This window comes from Pelmatolapia mariae, linkage group LG3_W (assembly GCF_036321145.2).
Source record: "Pelmatolapia mariae isolate MD_Pm_ZW linkage group LG3_W, Pm_UMD_F_2, whole genome shotgun sequence".
In the NCBI taxonomy this organism is placed as follows: Eukaryota; Metazoa; Chordata; class Actinopteri; order Cichliformes; family Cichlidae; genus Pelmatolapia; species Pelmatolapia mariae.
The window spans coordinates 7,574,956-7,595,000 of record NC_086229.1 but is presented as its reverse complement, the minus strand read 5'-3'; the positions used below and the strand labels follow the sequence as shown (position 1 = coordinate 7,595,000).

Sequence of the window (20,045 nt, the reverse complement as noted above, 5' to 3'; positions counted from 1 at the left end):
CCAAGGGTGATGGAGAATGACCGAGTTAAGATCCTGTGGGACTTCCAGATGCAGACGGACAAAATGGTGGTGGCTAACCAACCGGACATAGTGGTGGTAGACAAACAGAAGAAGACGGCCGTAGTGATCGATGTAGCGGTTCCGAATGACAGCAACATCAGGAAGAAGGAACACGAGAAGCTGGAGAAATACCAAGGGCTCAGAGAAGAGCTCGGGAGGATGTGGAGGGTGAAGGTAACGGTGGTCCCCGTGGTAATCGGAGCACTAGGTGCGGTGACTCCCAAGATAGGCGAGTGGCTCCAGCAGATCCCGGGAACAACATCGGAGATCTCTGTCCAGAAGAGCGCAGTCCTGGGAACAGCTAAGATACTGCGCAGGACCCTCAAGCTCCCAGGCCTCTGGCAGAGGACCCGAGCTTGAAGGACAAACCGCCCGCAGGGGCGAGATGGGTGGGTTTTTTTTTTTTTTATCATAATAATCTGACAATACATTTGGGGCGACTGGAATCGATAAGGGAATCGTTTGCAAAAATGGCAAACAATTCCAAGGAATTGAAACAGTGGGAACCGGTTCTCAACAAGAACCGGTTTTCGATACCCATCCCTACTCAAAATGCTGGGTCACAGACCCAGCCATGACAGTTTTATTCTGACAGTCTTGTGTCTCTAAAGGATTTTGTTAAGTTGTGCGTTCTCCCTGTCTTGTTGTACCTGATTAGTTCCAGATGTTGTTTAACTGAATTTCCCGGAGGAACCAACTCGAGGGATTAATAAAGTTCTCTCTCCGTTTCTCCTCTTTAGCCTCGTTACAAACACTACAGCTAACAAGTGGATTTTCCTGTTTTAGCTCAGCCAGCAAACAAAGCAGAACCACTTCCTGCCGAAGAGACAAAGTGAAAGTTTTTAAATAAACTCATTGCTGCAGCAAAGAGCAGCACAACAGTGAGACAGATTTTTAGCTTCAGTGTTTTTTTATTCACCACTAACTCAATGCTTCTGTCTCTAATTAGCTAACATAAACTAATCTATGTCTATTAGCAACCAACCAACTCAAAGAGTTCATGTTACTAACAGCTCACCTCTCTGCAGCAGACACAGGCTGGACTTTAAAATTAATGGGGCGATCTGCAGACCGGTCACTCTGTAAGGACACACAGCTGGGTTCAGGTCCAGCAGGTCTGTTAGAGAAGAAAAATGTGTTTTTCCATTTGGAGCCACAGAAGCTGATGAAGACTTAGATCACCTTCATCATCCCAAAGAGAAACAGGTTTGCAGGTTGAGCATGAGCAGAAGGAAACTCCAAACTACTGTTTTACATAGTAAGAACAGAGCGCCACCCAGAGGTCATTTACACAGTGCAGGACTATTGATGGTCCCACTGTGAGCAGCAGGAGTTTAAATGGTGGACATGTTTTATAGAATAAAGGAATAAAGGTTCAGTGACTTCCTTTGAGATGCAGTCTAGAGACCAGGAAACATCGAGCAGTTGATTTAAATGAGATAAACTGACATCAAAGAGTTCATATTACTAACAGCTCACCTCTCTGCAGCAGACACAGGCTGGGCTTTAAAATTGATGGGACGGTCTGCAGACCAGTCACTGTGTAAGGACACACAGCTGGGTGGAGGTCCAGGTTGGTTCCTGTGAACAGTGATGGAGCAGTGATGTGAGTGCTGAGCTGTGACATGGAGAAGAGTCATGGACAGTTAGAGATGGTCATCTCACCTCTGAGCTTTGGTCTGGCTCTCATGTTCCCCACACAGAGTGCTTTTAGAGGGAGGGACTCCCTCCTCTCTGTCCTCACACTGATCCATGCTGCTCAATTCAGCTCACACACACTTTCTACCTGCAGAGGAAACACAAATCATTCATGTGCACATCAACTGAGAGCTGCAGAGGTCGTGTCTGATGTGTTGGACTAACATCCATCTGAGACGCAGCTTTCATCACTTCACTACAAAAAGTGTCACAGAGCCGAGTTCAGCCTCCAAATCCTCCATTACTGTAGTCCTACAAAGGTCAAACATGGCTGCAGAGAGCAGCTTTATGTCAGTAACAATGTCCAGGACCAAGCTGACTGCTTACAGAGTTCACAGGATGATGCTGATGTAAGCAATGACAGCACAGTTCTTCATCGCTGTTCCTTTGTTGTTAAGCCACAGGGAAAAAAAATACTGATAAATCTGTTTATCTGTAAGACAAAACTAGGCTTAGTTTGTGCTGCATGAAGCTGACAGCGTGATATTTGTCACAAACTACACGTGTGATGGAGTCAGATGTTTTAGATATTTGTGCCCACAGGAAGGTTTTTGACTGGTGAAGCTGAACTTAATAAACTGAGTATAAATGATGAGGATCTGCAGCTGTGCAGCGCTGACGTCAGTGTGCGAAGCTGCATGAAGGAGTTTCTCCAGAATAACTCAGTGACGCAATGACGCTGTGGAGGAACTTTCTGATGATGATACAGCTTTAGTTTAACTTTACATTTATAATTTGTTTTCTTTCAGGAGAGTCCAGAAACACAAACACTCTGAGCCTGAAACACAGAGACTAACTGAAAAAACCCCACAAAGTGACAGCAGAGCGAGCACAGAAAGAAACGGCAGAGCAAATATTCACAGCATGTTTACTTTTCTTCTGTTTCCACGTCACGTAGCGGCCTCACTCAGAGCTCAGGGCGCGGTCAGCCTCTCGGTCCAGCTGTGAGTCCGTTACCGTGAACTATGGAGCGGCAGATTTGTGCTGAACTAAGCTGCACACAGCTGATGTTAGCCAGGAAAACATTACACACTGCTAACGTTACCTTAACACGGAGCTTCACACGGAGACGATCAGCATCAAACTTCAGGAGAGAAAAACTTCGGGAAGGAAAAACCAGGGAGGGGCTTGTAGGACAGAGGGTCCACAGCCACAAACATTCTGACCAATCACAGCACTCCATTTCACTCTGCTTTTGTTACGCCCCCTGATTTTCCACAGCAGTAAACTGTGGCAGTAACACAGAGGATGGAGTCAATGAACGCAGCACATTTTCTATTGAACGTAGAAAAACACAGAATAGATTAGTTTGAGTGAATGAGCAGCACATGTTTGTCTGCACAGACCATAATAATACTGACAGGCGGCTGTTTGTTCAGAGATGATTTATTTCTGCTCATTTTCCTGTTTGAAACAAACATCTGTCAACACTTTGTTTCACTTTGTTTCAGCTCCACATTCATCCAAACATCCTCAGAGTTCTCTCCTGACGGTCAAACACCCATGCTGAGAGTGATCATGAATGAATGTATGAACATCAGCAGGATTCTACTGCAGGACTTTTACTACAGTAAATACTGCAGACAGGCTGATCCCAACAGCAGCAATAACCTGAAAATACACGAAACTAACATTAAAGCAGCGTTTCATCCTCACTGTGTGTTTGAACACACTGATCCAGGATCAGATTCATGTTTCTGACCTGAGAGTTTACCTGTACACTTATGATGCATTCAGGGGTCCCGCAGCAGACTGTTGGCTCTACAACGGGGGGCTTTATCCTTCAGTGACTGCAAATATAAAATCTGCTGCCACCAGAGTCCATTGAAAAATCTGTAAATTTAAGAATTAAGTCTAACATCCCAATACAACAATACCATCATGGAATACACATCATAAATCTTAGTTTACACTCATGAATCATGTTGTACAGTTTGTTGTGCTATTCAAACATCTGTGAAGCATCCGGCAGTTTAGAGGAGCCATTATGGCTCAGTAGAAGCTCTGAGGTCACACTGTCGACATGTCAGCACACAAGCTCACACATGACTGCTTCATCAACATGGAGCTCTGAGTGTTAAAGGATCATTGTGTGAAAGAGGCTCTAACACAGCTGACTGCAGCCTTTAGCTGTGAGCACACAGTGTCTCACATTTACATTCATTTACTGTCAAACACACTCAATAACTTTAAACAGCTGCTGTGGTTCCAGGGCTGAACCCCCAGTGTTTCCCCTGATCAGGTCTAAGATATCTGCCTGCACTGACTGCAGGACCCAGCTACAGGATCATGTTCAGCTATAAATAGACTGCATGTTTTACAGGGACTGTCAGCACTAAAGGAGGCTGAGGACAAACTCAACAGGACACAAACAAACACACACAGTTTGTTTATGAAGAAATTCGGCCAGTGAGTTTGATTCAAGCTGATCAATAATCTATAATCATGTGGATTTGTCGTCAAACACAAGAGTGATCCAGAGTTTGTCCTGAAATGAACATGAACATGAACATGCTTTAGTGTGTAGTGTAGAAGCTGTGCAGTAACGTGAAACAGTTTCTTCATCCACTTCTTGCTCTTGTGCTTGAAATGAGACGCAGACGCAGCAAAAGTCAGAGGCTCTAAAATCCACAAAAAGGGGGCTTGTTAGATCAGGATATTGATGTGATCCATAGAAAACATGGATAATACACCACTTTATTTGAAGACATCTGTAGCACTGCCTCAGGATGTTTCCACAGACTCCTCTGTGCACCTAAAGAAAAGGTCAAAGGTCAGCAGCACATGTAGTTGGGTCTTCATTTACAAACAACAGTCGCACAAACTACACAATTATTTTCCTCCAATTAGGACTTTTCCCTTGCAGAAATGGTCCTGTGTGATTTCTAGGCTGTGATATAAAAACTAGTTCCTAACGGCAGCGATTCACTCAGTAAACATGTGTTTCCTTCACCAACCTCACACACAGATCCAATAAGATCAGGAAGTGGGCAGTATAGTACAATATGTCTTATTTTGTACTGTGCTGCCCAAACTAAAGATCTGCTGAAGTGTTGGAAATGATTCAGATGTTTATTTTGGACGATACAGCAGAAGATCAGACATGAAAGTGGAGATAACACAGAAGACCTGCAGCAAAGGGTCAGAGGTCAGACTGGGCCACGTGATTCAACAATGAGCCAATGATCATCAAGTAGTGACTAAAGCAGAGCCCTGACGTTCTGACATTTATCACACAGTTAGAACAAATGTCTGCTGATGACTTCATCTCATGAAATGACTGATAGATGTCAATTCATTGATCAGCTGAGCTGCTGATCTTCATCGTGCACAGAAACATTCAGCTTGTTTCAATCAGTAAATAACTCCCACTACTCCCAGTTTGAACTGTTCCCACTCAAAATGCTGTCAGAACAATGATCATTGTAGAACTTCACAAACATCACGTGTTGTTTTCCACATGGAAGATCAGCAAACATACAGAAACTTCCTGTTGCCACACACGGCCTCTAAAATCTCTTCCACGCTTTCTGTCTGAAGTCCACTCTCTGTGTCGGATCCACAGGAAACAACAAGATCTTATTAACATGGTTTTCAATGTGTCTCCTTCCAAAAAGTCCAACCAATGAACAAATGTGTATATTTGTGGAGGCCGAACAAAAGCATGACACATTTGTCTGTTTCTATAAACTGGAGTCAAACACAAATATGAAGAGTTTCATTGACAGACTCCAAAATGCCCCCGCAGTGAATCAAAGGGAAATCCTACAGCGTGCAGAGAATCTTAATGGCTCCAACATCAACACATCCACAATGTTGGATCCAGTTCTACCTCACAGAGTTACTAAGACACACCCTCTGCCAGCATTACAACAGCTCCACCTGCTTCACCTGCCTCCTCAGCCTCTGTACACCTGAAGAGAAAAGAAAGGCTCCAAAAGCTCAAATCTACAAAGGATTCATGAAGTTTCATCCAACAAGAACATGTTTGCCTTCCACAGTGTGCTGTTAGACACCACTGTACCTCTGCCATTTCAAAAAGAGCAGCTTGGGAACATTTTGGCTCCAAACACTTTGTGTTTAACTTCCTAATCTTTGTTTTCTTTGTGAACAACATCTGGAGCTTTTTGACTCATAGAAACATCATTTTGTTCTTTAGATGACAGCAGATTGGGACTGAATAATCAATCACTATCAAACCAATAAAGATGCTGATTTTACAGGAACTTTGTTGGAGAAGCTGGAAAGACATGAAACTGATCCCAAACCAGTTGATAGTGCTGATTATTCCAAATAAAGCTGTTTTCCATTTGAGATGACTTTCTGTCCTGATATATAATAAAGATGTTGGTTGTTTTTGAGCCCCTGTATTAAAAGTAGATCCAGTTTAAAGTCAGCTTGAGTTTGATGTCTTTATGTCAAAGCTGCTCATGATGTTGAGCTGCTGATGGAATAAAAACAGGTAAAAATCTGCCTCAATATAAAAGCATGTAGTCCAGACTTAAATGTAGCCTATTGTTAGCTGAGGTCCACACACAGTGTTTGACAGTGTAAACTGTGTGAAAGGGCTGCTGGTGGAGCTCACTAGGATGAGCAGGTGACCATGTGCCACGAGGTGGAGAGCAGCTGGCCTGGCTTTGATTCTGACCACGTCCCCTTTCTCTCTCCCTCTGCTTTGCTGTCACTTATCTTCACTGCTCTGTCCAATAAAGCTGAAAAAGGCCCCAAATCAAAGAAATCTGCTGCAGCCTCTGAAATGTCTTCTGTTTCCTTCCCGACGGCTTTTTCACCGTCAGCCCATCAGACAGTCCAGCAGCATTTATGATGATGTCATGATGTTGAAGAGACTGCTATGGTGGCCTCCCATGACCCCCAGCCTCATCTACACTGAGATGCAGACATTTGAAAACAACTGAATAATAGTCCAACACAACAGTCTGTGTACAGACACACACTGAGCTTTCATAGAGTCAAAGGAGTCAATCAAACACAGCTAGTTGAGTCATTTCTTGTGTGAGTCTAAAGTGAATCTAGTATTTGAAAGTCCACTTCCTGGATTTGTTGTTGAAGACTTCTTCAGCTTCTTCTCAAGGACATCAGCTGCTTGTTTGGCAGCAGAGGCAGTTAAGAAGCTTCCTGAAAAACACTGAACAGTGAGTTCACTGTGGCATATGACAAATTCAGCTTTCTATGTGCAAATGTGTCTGTGTCAACCTTTCAAATGCTGTTGAATCCAAAACATCAGCGGCTCCTTGGCTGCTCACTTCATGCACTTCTGTCTTTGTGACAGTCCAATGACATCACAGCTGTTTCCACCCCCAGTGTCTCAGGACTGGACACCTTTAAACATGTGGAGGATCAAACAGCCGTCCAGCTAAACATACATGAAACTATCAAAGCTGACAATCATTCCAATAACATCTAATGGTACATATATATAGACACAGGACTACAAGGAAATGGCTCTCAGCATCTGGCTGTGGGAACAAATGATCCCTGTTTGTGTTCAAATTGTGTGCATGTTTTAGACGTGTGTCACATGTAGAAACACAAAAATGACACAAAGATGTGTTTGACACAACTGTGCAGCTGTAAGTTGTTTCTAATGATTCATTGAAGCTCTTCTAACATTCTGGAGACAATCAGTCCATGAATCTGTTCAACACCACAACAATTTGACTTCAATGTGAACGTTTGCCATTAAATAACCTTCTTCATCCAGCTGACAGCATCCTTCATTCTATGATATGAACAGTTCCTCCTGTTGATGACAAACCTCTGACATGATCTGCTTGAGGAGCTTTTTCATGTGAAGCTCTCTGAGCTCAGGGCTAAGTTGCTGTGTTTCATCTTTAAGAGCTGCTGCCTCCTCGCCGTTCTTCTTCTCCTAATGACACCATTTCTGCTTCACATCTTTCACTGGGCCTAAAACAGATGAAGAGTAGATCTACTGCTGTTCACTGTTTGTGTCAATATGGAGAAATATGAAAGACAAACACAGCACATACAGAGAAATGTAGACAGAATGTGCAGCCAGTGCAGTAAATGGTCTAAATATCAGCTCTTTAGAAAATGATCCTGATGAACATGAAACTAACATCCAATGAGAAACACAGCTTCCTTGTTTCATGTCCAATAACAATAAATGAAGAGCTAATAAAGAGCTATTCTATTGTAAAATGCTGAGATGATTATTAGACAGAAGCCAGCGGCTCACCAAAAGCCTGCATTGCAAATCTATATGAAAGTAATCTATGCTCATATATGGCAAAATCCTTTAAGTGTCACTGTGTTTTTCATCTGTGCTCTTGTTGGTTGGACAAGTTTGTAAATGACAAAGAGCTCAGTGGACTTTGCATCCATCAAATCCTGTTAGATGTTTGTTTTTCCTTCACAGCTTTGTGATGAAGGCTAAAGAACAGAGATATGAACTATTGCCAATATGAATCCTGATGCATGACGTGGGCACAGACCCACCAAAGCAACACTCAGCTCACCTCATTCCAGGCGCTTGTCTGCTGGAGACCATGAGCCTTGTTAGTCACACATTAGCACCGTGGTAGGAAACAGCCTCCATCATTTCATTAGATCTGAATTTGGACTGTTTCCCTCTGGATGAGAACCAAGTCTGTCAAATCTATTGATCCAACACAAACTATCAAACACATTGGCTCACAGTCAGATTGGCTTTGTATGGATGGTGTAACAGGGGCTGGGAAAGGATGCTGAAAGCTGAATATAATACAGAACAATAACAGGACATATAATCATGTAGAAACATGATCTTCAACAGGCACACTTCTATTATTCATGATCACAAAGAACTTGTGCAGCCCTGATATCAGCCCTAATATATGAGTGTGTTTGCCCAAAGATTGAAACAGCATCAACATGACAGCTGTAAGAAATCTTCTCTCAGCCTTGTTTGGCAGAAGATCCCTGCAACAAAGATTGTAGCTGAAAGATGACGTGTGTAAAGTTTGTCTTTGGGAGGGTTGAGGCTGTTTTTAGACCTTTGATAGTTTCAATCCAGTTCTGAAAGACAGAAATAAAAACAACATCATTAAGATCAGATCATGGAGCTGTTTCCTGCCTTGTTTCTAGCTTCACATTACAAGACTTTACTACAATAAAGATGCTAACATGTATCTGTAGCAACAACATCATTGAATCTAGAACAACTGGAGCCAAACCAGTGGCTCTGCTGGGATCACTGGTGAGCCAACACTTCCTTGTTGATGCAGATTTCAGGGCTTCCTGTTGCTCCTCCGTTATAACTGTTCTCTCTTCTCAACACATGATGACACAAAGGAATCAGCAGTGATGAAGATGATGCTGAAGCACACATTTCACACATATAACAGAGCAGTCCAGTTACACACACCTCTGCTTGACATTAGGCCTCAAACAAAGACACAAAACACTAACTTGACTCTAAATAGAAGAAACTGGCAGCTTTTTCTGTTCTGTGCTTATATTTGACACACATGCTTCTCTTTGTGCAAACACACATCGCACTATAAGGGTAACCTAGCACACAATGATTGGACAGCACAGTGATGATGCTGGGAGATCCTATACGAAGCAACACAGAAACACTGAGAACTTTAAACATTGATTATATTGAGATAAGCAGCCGACCCAGTCTAGATAAAGGCGAGCAGCTGGGACCGCTGCTGCACCAAAAACAGGTTTCAGTGTGTGTGTGTGTGATGTCTTTACTTATACTGGTCAATAGACTTTAGTCAACACATGATTGAAAGGTGTTACACATGAAATAAAAACAGTGTTTCATCTTTATTCCTGTGAAGCAGCTGCATTATAACCAATCTGCTCCTTTGTGGCCTTTAAAACAGCTTAAATAACTGTTGTTATATTTGTTTCTGCTCCTCTTGGACAGACGACTCTTGAAAAGACATTTTTGAATTTCAATGTGACTTTAACTGGATAAATATGGGATATATAAACGTCTGCAACAAACTGATTCCAGCTTCTACCTCATGATAGGAATGTTTTTGTGGCTCAAGATGACCTGATATCTTTCATGATGGAGACATTTGACACATGTTTCACATATTATAGACCAACAAGTTATTCATAGCAGTTTAAATACGGGGAGTCACTTTTGGGCCCAGCAGATAAAACAGAGCCAATATTTCCTTCTTTATTTAAGTGACGTGTGTCACAGATGTGACCTAGTAAAGTGTAGCTGAACATTAGTAACGTTATTAACACTCTCAGCTCGTCCTTGTTCCAGACCTGAAGATCCTCTTCTTTCATTCAGCAGCAGCTTCAGGTCTCTGATGGTCCAGGCTTGTTGTTGGGAAACAGCCCTGCTGGGATGATGGTGTCCTCACAGAAACAGTCAGTGATGCTGTTGATCTCCATCACAGAGCACGTCCCAGTCTGCAGTCTCAGTCCTGCAGGGCCTCGCTGGCTTCCTGACTCCACCCAGTCAACAACAGGAAGTGTTTGCAGGAACAAAGTGAGGCTGTGGTCAAACAGGAGTTTTTATCTCCTGGCTCTGACTCTCACTGCGGCCCCGCTGCTGTGTCAACATGTGTTTGTGCTAAACAATGATGGAAAGTGTTATAAATGACTTGTTGGCCTCTGATCTGTCACAAACAGCTGAAACGTGTCTCTCATGAGTCACATGAAGGTTTCTGACAGAAAGGACAAAAAGTAGCTGCAGTCAGTTTGTGTCATTTTTATATTTATTCATCTGGGAGAAAAATCTGAGGGACATTAAAATGTGTTTTTCAGCAGAGACAAGAACATAAATATAACGTCACAGGTAAATGAACATATTTCAAGTAAACAGCTGGACTGATCAGGTCCAAACACAGAGTGATCAACAAACAGCTGTCATATCTTTATATATCAGCTCTTTATAAATCCTGTTCACTGCAGTCTGTTTCCTAATAATGTCAAACTGTTAGAAACACAGAAACATGGTCTTTGTTCACATAAAGCTGTCTGGGATCCTTTGTTGTTCTTTTGATGCAGAGTTACATTATAAATATAAAGAGTTATTTCAGAGTCTCATCAGTTTTCCTGCATGTCTTTATTGAACACATCAGCAGGGCTGAAGCTCTCATGTTAAACACACACTGATCTATGGACACGTTCATGTGTTTCTAACAGAACCAGGCTGTTATCAGCTGCACTAACATGATGTCACACACACTGAATGTAACAGTGACATCATCACACAATCAGCTGTGATTGTTTCACTGTCATCAAACTAGTCAACAGGAAGTAGAATCAATAGAAACAATCATTTACTGACAGCATGTCTGATGGAAATAAGTGCAGATTATGTATGAAGTCTAACTGCACACAGTAACTGTGTTACAATAAGGACTTAACAGCGCCCTCTGCTGGAGTGTTTCAGTACTGCGTTAACTAGAATACACCACCTCCTCCTCCTCCTCACACCACCTGCTACAGCTCTACTCTTCTATGACTACAGTCATCCACAGCACTGATGTGAGGTCACATGGTTCATATGTAAGGAGCACAGAGACGTGCTAGCAGCTGACCTCAGGTCAGTTTAATGACTGTGAGCAGCAGCTGTGTTCTTGTCACTGTGACAGGGAGACACTCTCAGACACAGCGCTCATGTCAGCTTGTTCTCATGCAGGAGGATCAGGAGCTCCATGTTTGTCTTCATGTTTGAATCATGATGTGTTTGTGCCATCAGAGTCTGTCATGAGTACTCAGGGTTTCACAGCAGCTCTTCTGGATGCTGACGAGGACTCCAACCTCATGTTTCACCTCTCTGAGCTTCTGATGTCTGTGAACACTCGTGTTTCTTCTCTGGGCTCATCTGGACAAAAACACCTTTCTGTGTTTGGCTCCAGCCTCATTCTGACTGACAGGAAGTGTGTTATCCATGAGCTTCTTTGTTTCCTGCTGTGTTTCCTGTCTGTGGACAAACACGAGTGTTTCAGCTGAGGACTTGCTTCCTTCCACCTGTCCATACAGGACATCACGCTGTCTTTACTCTTTAAATGCAGCTCCAGGTCCTTCCACGTGCTGTATTTGTGCAGTTTGTAGTGTGTCCTGGGAAACGTAGCACACATGGTGTTCTTCTGCTGTTTCCTCCTTTCACTGAGTGTGAAACACTGACGCTGTGCTGTTGTTCACAGAGCTGATTCTAGCTGCAGCTGGACTCTGTCATCTAACTGAATGTGTTGGTGCTGATCACGGGGCTCTGAGGGGGGAGCAGCAGGAGGACTCTGGATGCTGACGTCAGTGTATCTGTGGAAGCTCACACAGCGTCTCTGTCATTCAATATTGTGCTATATATTGTATCTATGCAAAGATGAACAGACTGTGTGTTCACTGGTCTCTGTGCTGCTGACTGCTGCAGCTCTGATGTCATCATCACTCCCTCCTCCACCCTCAGCAGTCCCAGCATGCTGCTGTGGTGCACCCCACCCTCACTCTACACCTGAGCCATAGACCACACCCTCCACCTCAATATACACCACAGTTTTCTCTGCTATGGAAATGAGATCAGGAGGAAATCATTATTATTATTATTTAATAAATGCTCACATTAATGTGGGCTTATTTGTTTCATATTAGAAACATTAGTCGAGTGTTTTTAGTATAAAATGGTGAAAGTCCCTCTTTTTGCTCCTCCCCTCACCTGTGGATGGACGGTGCTGTTACCGTGGTGACAGCTGTGATGTGTTTCAGTCCTGCCTGGTTATCACTGCAGGAATCTTTCACATTTATTACAGGTAATAACTCTGATTTTTCTGTGTATTATGAACTAAATGTATCCTGATACACACAGAGATGGATGAGCAGAGGTCACATGATGAAAGAACAAACATGGAGTCTTTGATTTATTTAGATATTTATTGATGAATGCAAACAAACCCTGACACTGAACCATCGTCCAGCAGAACAAACCTGATCACATGACCTGCTGACCCAAACAGTGAAAAGCTCCATGGCAACAACAACAAACAGCCTCACATATGTTAACAGAGGCTGTTAGAAGCACAGAGTCTTTACAGTCTTTCTCCTGTTTGGACACAGATCTCTTTTATTTATAAAGAAAAACAATGAAACAGCTTCTCAAAGTTTGAAATCAAAGCAAATCTAATATCTGTCACCGAATCCCAGCAGATTCTTCACCAGGATGTCACAGTTTTCAGGTTCATACAAACTAAGGAATCATTTAGAAGACTTTCAAACATCAACTGATTGAATCCATGAATCTGAAAACGTGTTTGTGAGTGAAAGAGACAGACATGTACAGACTGAACTGTTCAACAGTCAGAGTGTTTCTCTAACAGGAGACACTCTTTACACTCAGCACAGGGACACTGAGGAACCAGGAGAATAGAACGTAAACCCAGGATAAAGAGTTTGAGTGAATGTGGTGTTGAAGGTGTGGAGGTGGATCAGAGTGTCAGAGGAGACTCTGTAGAAGGACAGAGTGCCAGCAGGACAGTCCACATAAACTGCTGCTCTGTTAGAGACAGAGGAGGAGGAGGAGGAGGAGGAGGAGGAGGAGATGGGTGTGTGTTTGTTATTGTGACAGACAGACTGAGGATGACCATTACAGCACCACAGACTCCAGGACTGATCATTGAATCCAAACACACAGTCTCTGTCTCCTTTCCTTTTGATTCTTCTGTAACTCACTGATATATAAACGGCTCCTCTCCACTCGACCTCCCAGTAACAGCGACCAGTCAGACCATTTCTACACAGCAGCTGAGGAAGAAGATCAAATCTGTCTGGATGATGAGGATATGACTGAACCTCGTCCACACGTGTCACCTTCCTGTTGTTGTCAGACAGTTGGAGCTTTGTGTTCACTGTGTTTGTGTCGATTGTGAGTTGACAGGAATCTGATGGAGAGAACAAACACAATCCAGCTGCAGTTATTGATCCATCATCTGTTCATTGATTGACACTTTGATGATGACTCCTGACATGATGAAGATGGTTGAATGTGTGCTGCTTTGTTTTCATGAATCCCATTAAAAACACACTTACACTTCCTCAGACCTGGTCTCAACCATCGGACTCCAGCAGGCTCCACCCTGAAAGGAGGAGGGGTCAGAGCAGTCAGCATGCACACATGGACATTACATGGCTCTCATACACATGAACATTCACAGTGTTCATCAAAGTGAAAGCCCGGGGGAATGAATTGTCTGTGGTGTCTGTTTTTTTGTTAACAACACTCTGTATCGTCTGCCTGAAGGAAGAAATGTGAACAGTTTATCTCCATGATGTGAAAGGTCTGTAGAGATGTGTTTGTCCCTCATTCTGGACCTTTACAGGTCCTGGATGGAGGAAAGACAGCACAGATGAGCCTCTCTAAAGACCTTATTGTCTGGCCCCGTCATGCTTCATGACTGAGGCCAACCAGACAGTGATTGATGGAAACAGGACAGACTGGATGATGCCATTTCTCCAGATTGCAAGGGTTATATCTTTGGATTAGTTCTGACACATTCATCAACACCATATCTCCAGTCATTGGAGGAAATATCAGAGGAGAAAAAAGTCTCTTCTCCATCGCATTATACCAATGTGAGCAGCTAATGCTAAGAAGGCTGCCGTTATTAGCTAATGCTAATTTGACCCGAGTTATCATTATCCGATAATGCTAACAATGTTTTTTTTTTTTATTTTTAACAATATCAGTAGCTAATGCTAACACTATTTTCCTTCCAATTAAACCTATTTAGCATTAATTAACTTCATTTAGCATTAAAAAGGTAATGCTACATAGGCTTTCATTAGTGGCTAAAGCTAATTTTAGATGAATAGCCATTGGCAGCTAAAGCTAATATCATATTTTCTTGCACTATAACACTGTAAGCAGCTAATGCTAATACTATTTCCCCTTGCATTATAACAATGTGAGCAGCTAATGCCAAGTAGGCTGCCGTTATTAGCTAATGCTAATTTGTAATGAATAAACATTATCTGCTAATGCTAACAATGTTTTTTCTTACTTTTTAACAATATCAGTAGCTAATGCTAACACTCTTTTCCTTTGCGTTATAACAATGTGAGCAGCTAATGCTAATCAGGCTGCCGTTATTAGCTAATGCTAATTTGTAATGAATATGCATTATCCGCTAATGCTAACAATTTTAACAATATCAGTAGATAATGCTTACACTATTTTCCCTTCAAGTAAGCCTATTTAGCATTAATAAACTTAATTAAGCATAAAAAAGTTAATGCTAAACAGGCTGCCATTAGTGGCTAAAACTCATTTTAAGTTAATAAGCATTGACAGCTAATGCTAATAATGTTTTTTCTTACTTTTTAACAATATCAGTAGCTAATATTAACACTAACATTCAATTAAGCCTATTTAGTATTAATTAACTTCATTTAAAATTAAGAAGTTAATAGACTACCATTAGTGGCTAATGCTAATTTTAGGTAGATAAGCATTGGCAGCTAATGCTCATACCATTTTCCTTTGCTTTATAAAAAGTGAGCAGCTAATGCTAAGTAGGCTGTTGTTATTAGCTAATGCTAATTTGATGTGAGTTAGCATTATTGGATGATGCTATCAATGTTTTCTCTTTTTAACAATGATAGTAGCTAATGCTTATACACTTTCCCCCTGGGTTACAATGTTTTGAGGAGTTTATGCTAAGTAGGCTGCCATTGTTCTCAAGTACATATTTTTTGTTATTGTTGTCAAACAACAGAATGAGAATGAAATATTGATTTTAACACAGCCCATTAGCAGCATTAGCTTATCAGAGTTTCCAGTATTTAAGTTTCCATTTCCAAATGTTAGCTGGTGCTGTCTGCCTCTTTGTCACACACACAGACTGAAATGATTCATAGCCTTGTTTCATCCTTCTGCCAGTGTCACTGACTGTCACTGTGACTGTGGACATACAGCATGGGAAACACACACATGGCTGACACTTTATTAGGTACACAGTGGCATCTATCTCAGTTACAAATGTCACCTAATAAAGGGTATCTAAAATTGTCTCTGTCCAAATATTTATGGACCTAACTGTAGGTCTACTTTGAATGAAACTCTCAACATGACTTATCAGTTATCATTAATGTTCCTGCAAACAGACTGCTTGGAGACCCCTACATAAATATTCATGTACTATCCAGCTAGACTAGTGTGTCTGTCCCTGAAAATATTCCTGCATGTGGGATTGCTCATGTCTCATCTGCAGGAAACAAACAGGAAGTGAGTGAAGGACACGGGAAATGTTTCTAACTCTTCCTCCTCTATCAGACATTCTTCATACCTTAGAGTGTCCAGTCTCCAGCCTGGATCCTTCAGTCCAGCCGACAGCAGCTTCATTCCTGAGTCACCTGGATGATTGTAGTTCAGGTCCAGCTCTCTCAGATGGGAGGGGTTGGAGCTCAGAGCTGAGGCCAGAGAAGTACAGCCTTCCTCTGTGATCAGACAGCCTGACAGACTGCAGATACACAAAACAATAATTCATCCTTTAACGATCATTTTCTGTTTGCCACAGTAACATCGATCCATTTCCATCCATTCAATGTAACTTTAAGTGACAACAACAGTCATCTGAAGTTGTTTAACAGTGTAAGGTAACAGCCTCCCAGTGAAAACAGGCTCCAGGAGGAGCATCTACCATGACTGGTTGCAGGGTGAGGGGAAAGAGAAGAGATGAGCTCAGAGAGACAAGAACACAACACAAGCTAAGGAGAGAGAAGACAAAAGTTAAGGACATGCAGTAGTGACATATTAAAGCATCAGGAATGAAAAGAGGGGAGTGGAGAAGAAAGCAGATCATCATGGGAAGTCCACCAACAGCCTGAGCCTATAGCAGCATAACTAATGGATGGTTCAGGGTCACCTGATCCAGCTCGAACTATAAGCTTTATCAAAATGGAACGTTTGAAGCTGATCTTCAAAGTAGAGAGGGTGTCTGTCTCCTGAACTCAAACTGGGAGCTGCTTCCACACCAAGTCCAACATAGCCAGGCTGAGTCGTTTAGTTTAGTTATTTCTAAATCTGATATTAAACAGTTTAAATCTCCTGGGGGGCGTGGTTATGTTGCTGAACTAGGCACACGTATTTTTGTGAGCTCCTGGTGATGTTTCAGTAAGTTCCTGAAAACTGTCCTTTAACTGCGTGAACAGTGACAACTACTGCTTGTAGCGAGTTATTATCGACATTATGCCGGCAAAGAAAGCACAAAATAAATCTAAAGCACACTCTTCTCCGAGTGAGGAAGACGACGTCTCAAGTGCTAACAATCAAGCTAACTCTGCAGGTGATGTTAGCTCTGGGTGTCTCTTCGACGTGAGTGTTGGAATGGCCCACAACTTGGATGTTATTCAAATACTCGATGGGATCAGAAGTGACTTTTCCACAAAAATTGATGTGGTCCTGACAGCGGTCCAAGATGTTAAAAGGGACGTGCAGGACTTCTCGATGCGCATGGAGGGGGCAGAGAAGCACATTAGCAGCGTGGAGGACACCGTTAACTCAGAGAAAGGCAAGAGAGAGGCGCTAGTTAAACAAGTGGCTCTCCTTATGAACAAACTCGAGGACCTCGAAAACCGTTCTCGTCGATCCAACCTACGACTAGTTAATGTGCCGGAGAAAATAGAAGGAAATGACGCGGTGGCTTTCCTAGAGAAGTGGCTCCCCGAAGCGCTGGGACCAGCGACATTCCCGAGACAACCTCTCATCGAAAGAGCTCACTGGACGCAACCCAATTGACCACCCACACCGAGAGTCCTCATCGTGAAGTTTTTAAACTTCCAAGACAGAGTTCGGGTGATGCGAGCGGCTATGACCAAAGGGAAAGTTATCTGCGGGGGCCAAGAGGTCATGTTCTTCCCGGATCTTTCCACAGATCTCCACCGATGAAGGAGGGGCTTTGACCGGGTAAAACAGCAGCTGAGGTGATGAACTTACGTTACGGATTAATTTACCCGGCGAAGCTACGAGTGTCATCTGATGGACTTACGCATGTCTTTGAGACCCCAGCAGATGCGGAAAAATTTATCCAAGGTTTGCAGCACACAGAGATATAACGGATTATCTATGGGAACTGTCTAATCCTTTACTATCTGCCCATAACAACTGTAATTTGAAATTATTGGATTTACTGGCCAATATTGCTTATCCTTGCTGTTAATTTTTTGGGGGAGAGTATTTTATTATTTTTTTTTTGTGTGTTTACTTTGGTTTACCATTCCTTCATTCTCCTCAGATGTAATGGGCATTTTATTTACCCCTTATAGATAAATGGCCACGTCCACTCGTTGTTTGGACTTTCATTTGTGTCTTGGAGTGTTGGTTGTTCGCCATACAGTCGGCTCTCCGGGATGAGAGCTATGCTGCAAGAAAGTTTGTAATGATCATTATATGCATACTTGTTCATGTAGAATATATATTTTTGTCAGGAGACGCAATTATCCAGGTGGTTTGGTTTTGTTTGACCATAATGTCAGCTCGGTTCGGTTTAGCTGCTCCCTTGTTTACGATGGATCAGCGTGTGCACTTAACTGCACCCGAAGGTCAGGGGGAAGGCGGGGTAAGGCGAGGGGCTGTCTCGTTCAGGTTGACAGCTAAGGGGGTTCATTTATGGCAGATTTATGTTGTTTGCTTGTGTTTTTGTATTTTTCACAACTTGTTGCTTTTTACTGGTTTACTCCCAACACAACAGTTAGGGATACTGAAATGTTTACCAACAACCAAAAGATGACACTATGTTGCACAATCTGATGTATTATTAAGAATAGATGACTTCATAAGAATGAATTGGAGAGAGAAATAAATTTCAATGATGTTTCTGATGCCATTACGAACATGAGGGGAGGTAGGGCTTCGGGTCCTGATGGGCTTCCGATAGACATTTACAAACTATTTAAAGCAAAATTAATTCCCCCATTATTAGATGTTTATCTGGAATCCTTTAAAACAGGTTGCTTCCCTGCTACATTACGTAGTGCCCTGATCACTCTCATTTTAAAACCAAGCAAAGTGCCAGCCGAAAGCGGTTCTTACAGACCCATATCGCTGTTAAATTCTGACTCCAAAATCATAGCTAAGGCTCTTCCAGCCATTATACATGGAGACCAAAATGGTTTTGTTCAAAATCGTCAGGGGTTCCACAACGTGAGGAGAGTTCTCAATATAATCCACAAATGTGAAGAGTCACCTGATACTGCAATACTATCACTCGATGCGGAGAAGGCATTCGATCGAGTTGAATGGCCCTATCTAATTGAGGTGCTTAAGCATTTTGGATTCGGTGATCACTTCCGTAGATGGGTTGAAATTTTACTTGCTGATTCGGTTGCAATGGTATCTACCAATAATCTCATCTCTCATCCTTTTGAGCTTTTTCGAGGCACCAGACAAGGGTCTCCAATTTTACCTCTGCTTTTTGTACTAGCCATGGAACCTTTAGCAATAGCAATTAGATCACATCCTTCAATCCATGGTATTAAGATCGGGGAGACCCTACACAAAACAGCAATGTACGCTGATGATACTATTGTGTTTCTATCACACCTCGCAGAATCAATACCATCTCTCCTGAAGCTATTTGATCAATTTGGCAGTTTCTCTGGGTTCAAAGTGAATAAAGAAAAATCATCCATTACGTTTTTAAATGTAAATGAGAGGATGAAACCAGTTGTGTCCCATCCATTTGTGAATGCCACAGAGGGATTAAAATATTTGGGCATCAGAGTAACCCCCAAGATAAGCGATCTTAGTTTAGCCAATTATGAGCCCATGGTAATAGAGGTGTCGGAAGAGATCACTAGATTAATATCATTGACTCTTTCTTTACTGGGAAGAATAGACATAGTAAAAATGACTATATTACCTAAATTTCTATATATCTTTCAGTCAATTCCGCTGGCCCCTCCTCCTTCTTTTTTTCCCAAGACCAGAAAGCTCCTCTCTAATTTCATCTGGAACAATAGGAAGCCAAGACTCAGACTCTCCCTCTTGTATTTACCATATGACAGAGGAGGGCTACAATTTCCAAATTTAGAATGGTATTATTGGGCTGCTCAGCTGAGGACCACTATGTTTTGGTTTTCAAACGATATTTTCCTTCCCTGGTTAGAAATTGAAAAAATGTCCTCAAAGGGTTTGTCATTACATAGCTATCTATACTCAGCACCCTTTAAAACTTTAAAGAAAACTACTACTAATCCCTTTGTAAAAAACACTGTTGTTGTTTGGCATGAAGTACAAAAAATGTTGAATGACTCTCCAAGGTTGTCCTGTTTCTCCCCAATTTGGGGTAATGAAC

The 20,045-nt window shown here is 42.2% G+C and overlaps 3 protein-coding genes across 4 annotated transcripts in view; 1 reads left to right on the top strand and 2 right to left on the bottom strand.

Annotated features, from left to right (window-relative positions):
- Nucleotides 1-1,829, bottom strand: part of LOC134624182 (protein NLRC3-like) — a 41,667-nt gene extending 39,838 nt beyond the window's left edge. For both annotated transcript variants that reach the window (XM_063469168.1, XM_063469169.1), the window contains exons 1-3: nucleotides 1,726-1,829; nucleotides 1,540-1,641; nucleotides 1,079-1,177 (exon numbers count right to left, since the gene is read on the bottom strand). In XM_063469168.1, the coding sequence (XP_063325238.1) occupies nucleotides 1,079-1,177; nucleotides 1,540-1,641; nucleotides 1,726-1,814 (290 nt within the window). In that variant the 5' untranslated portion in view covers nucleotides 1,815-1,829. The remainder of the gene's footprint in view (nucleotides 1-1,078; nucleotides 1,178-1,539; nucleotides 1,642-1,725) is intronic.
- The window catches only part of LOC134620315 (NACHT, LRR and PYD domains-containing protein 12-like), a 290,226-nt gene that overhangs the window by 40,870 nt on the left and 229,311 nt on the right, over nucleotides 1-20,045 (top strand). The gene's annotated exons all lie outside the window — the stretch shown is intronic.
- Nucleotides 12,889-13,668, bottom strand: LOC135932586 (stonustoxin subunit alpha-like; the record flags this gene model as incomplete). The annotated part of the gene is made up of 1 exon (XM_065470061.1): nucleotides 12,889-13,668. A coding segment is annotated over one exon (579 nt), but the record flags the coding sequence as incomplete, so codon positions are not given.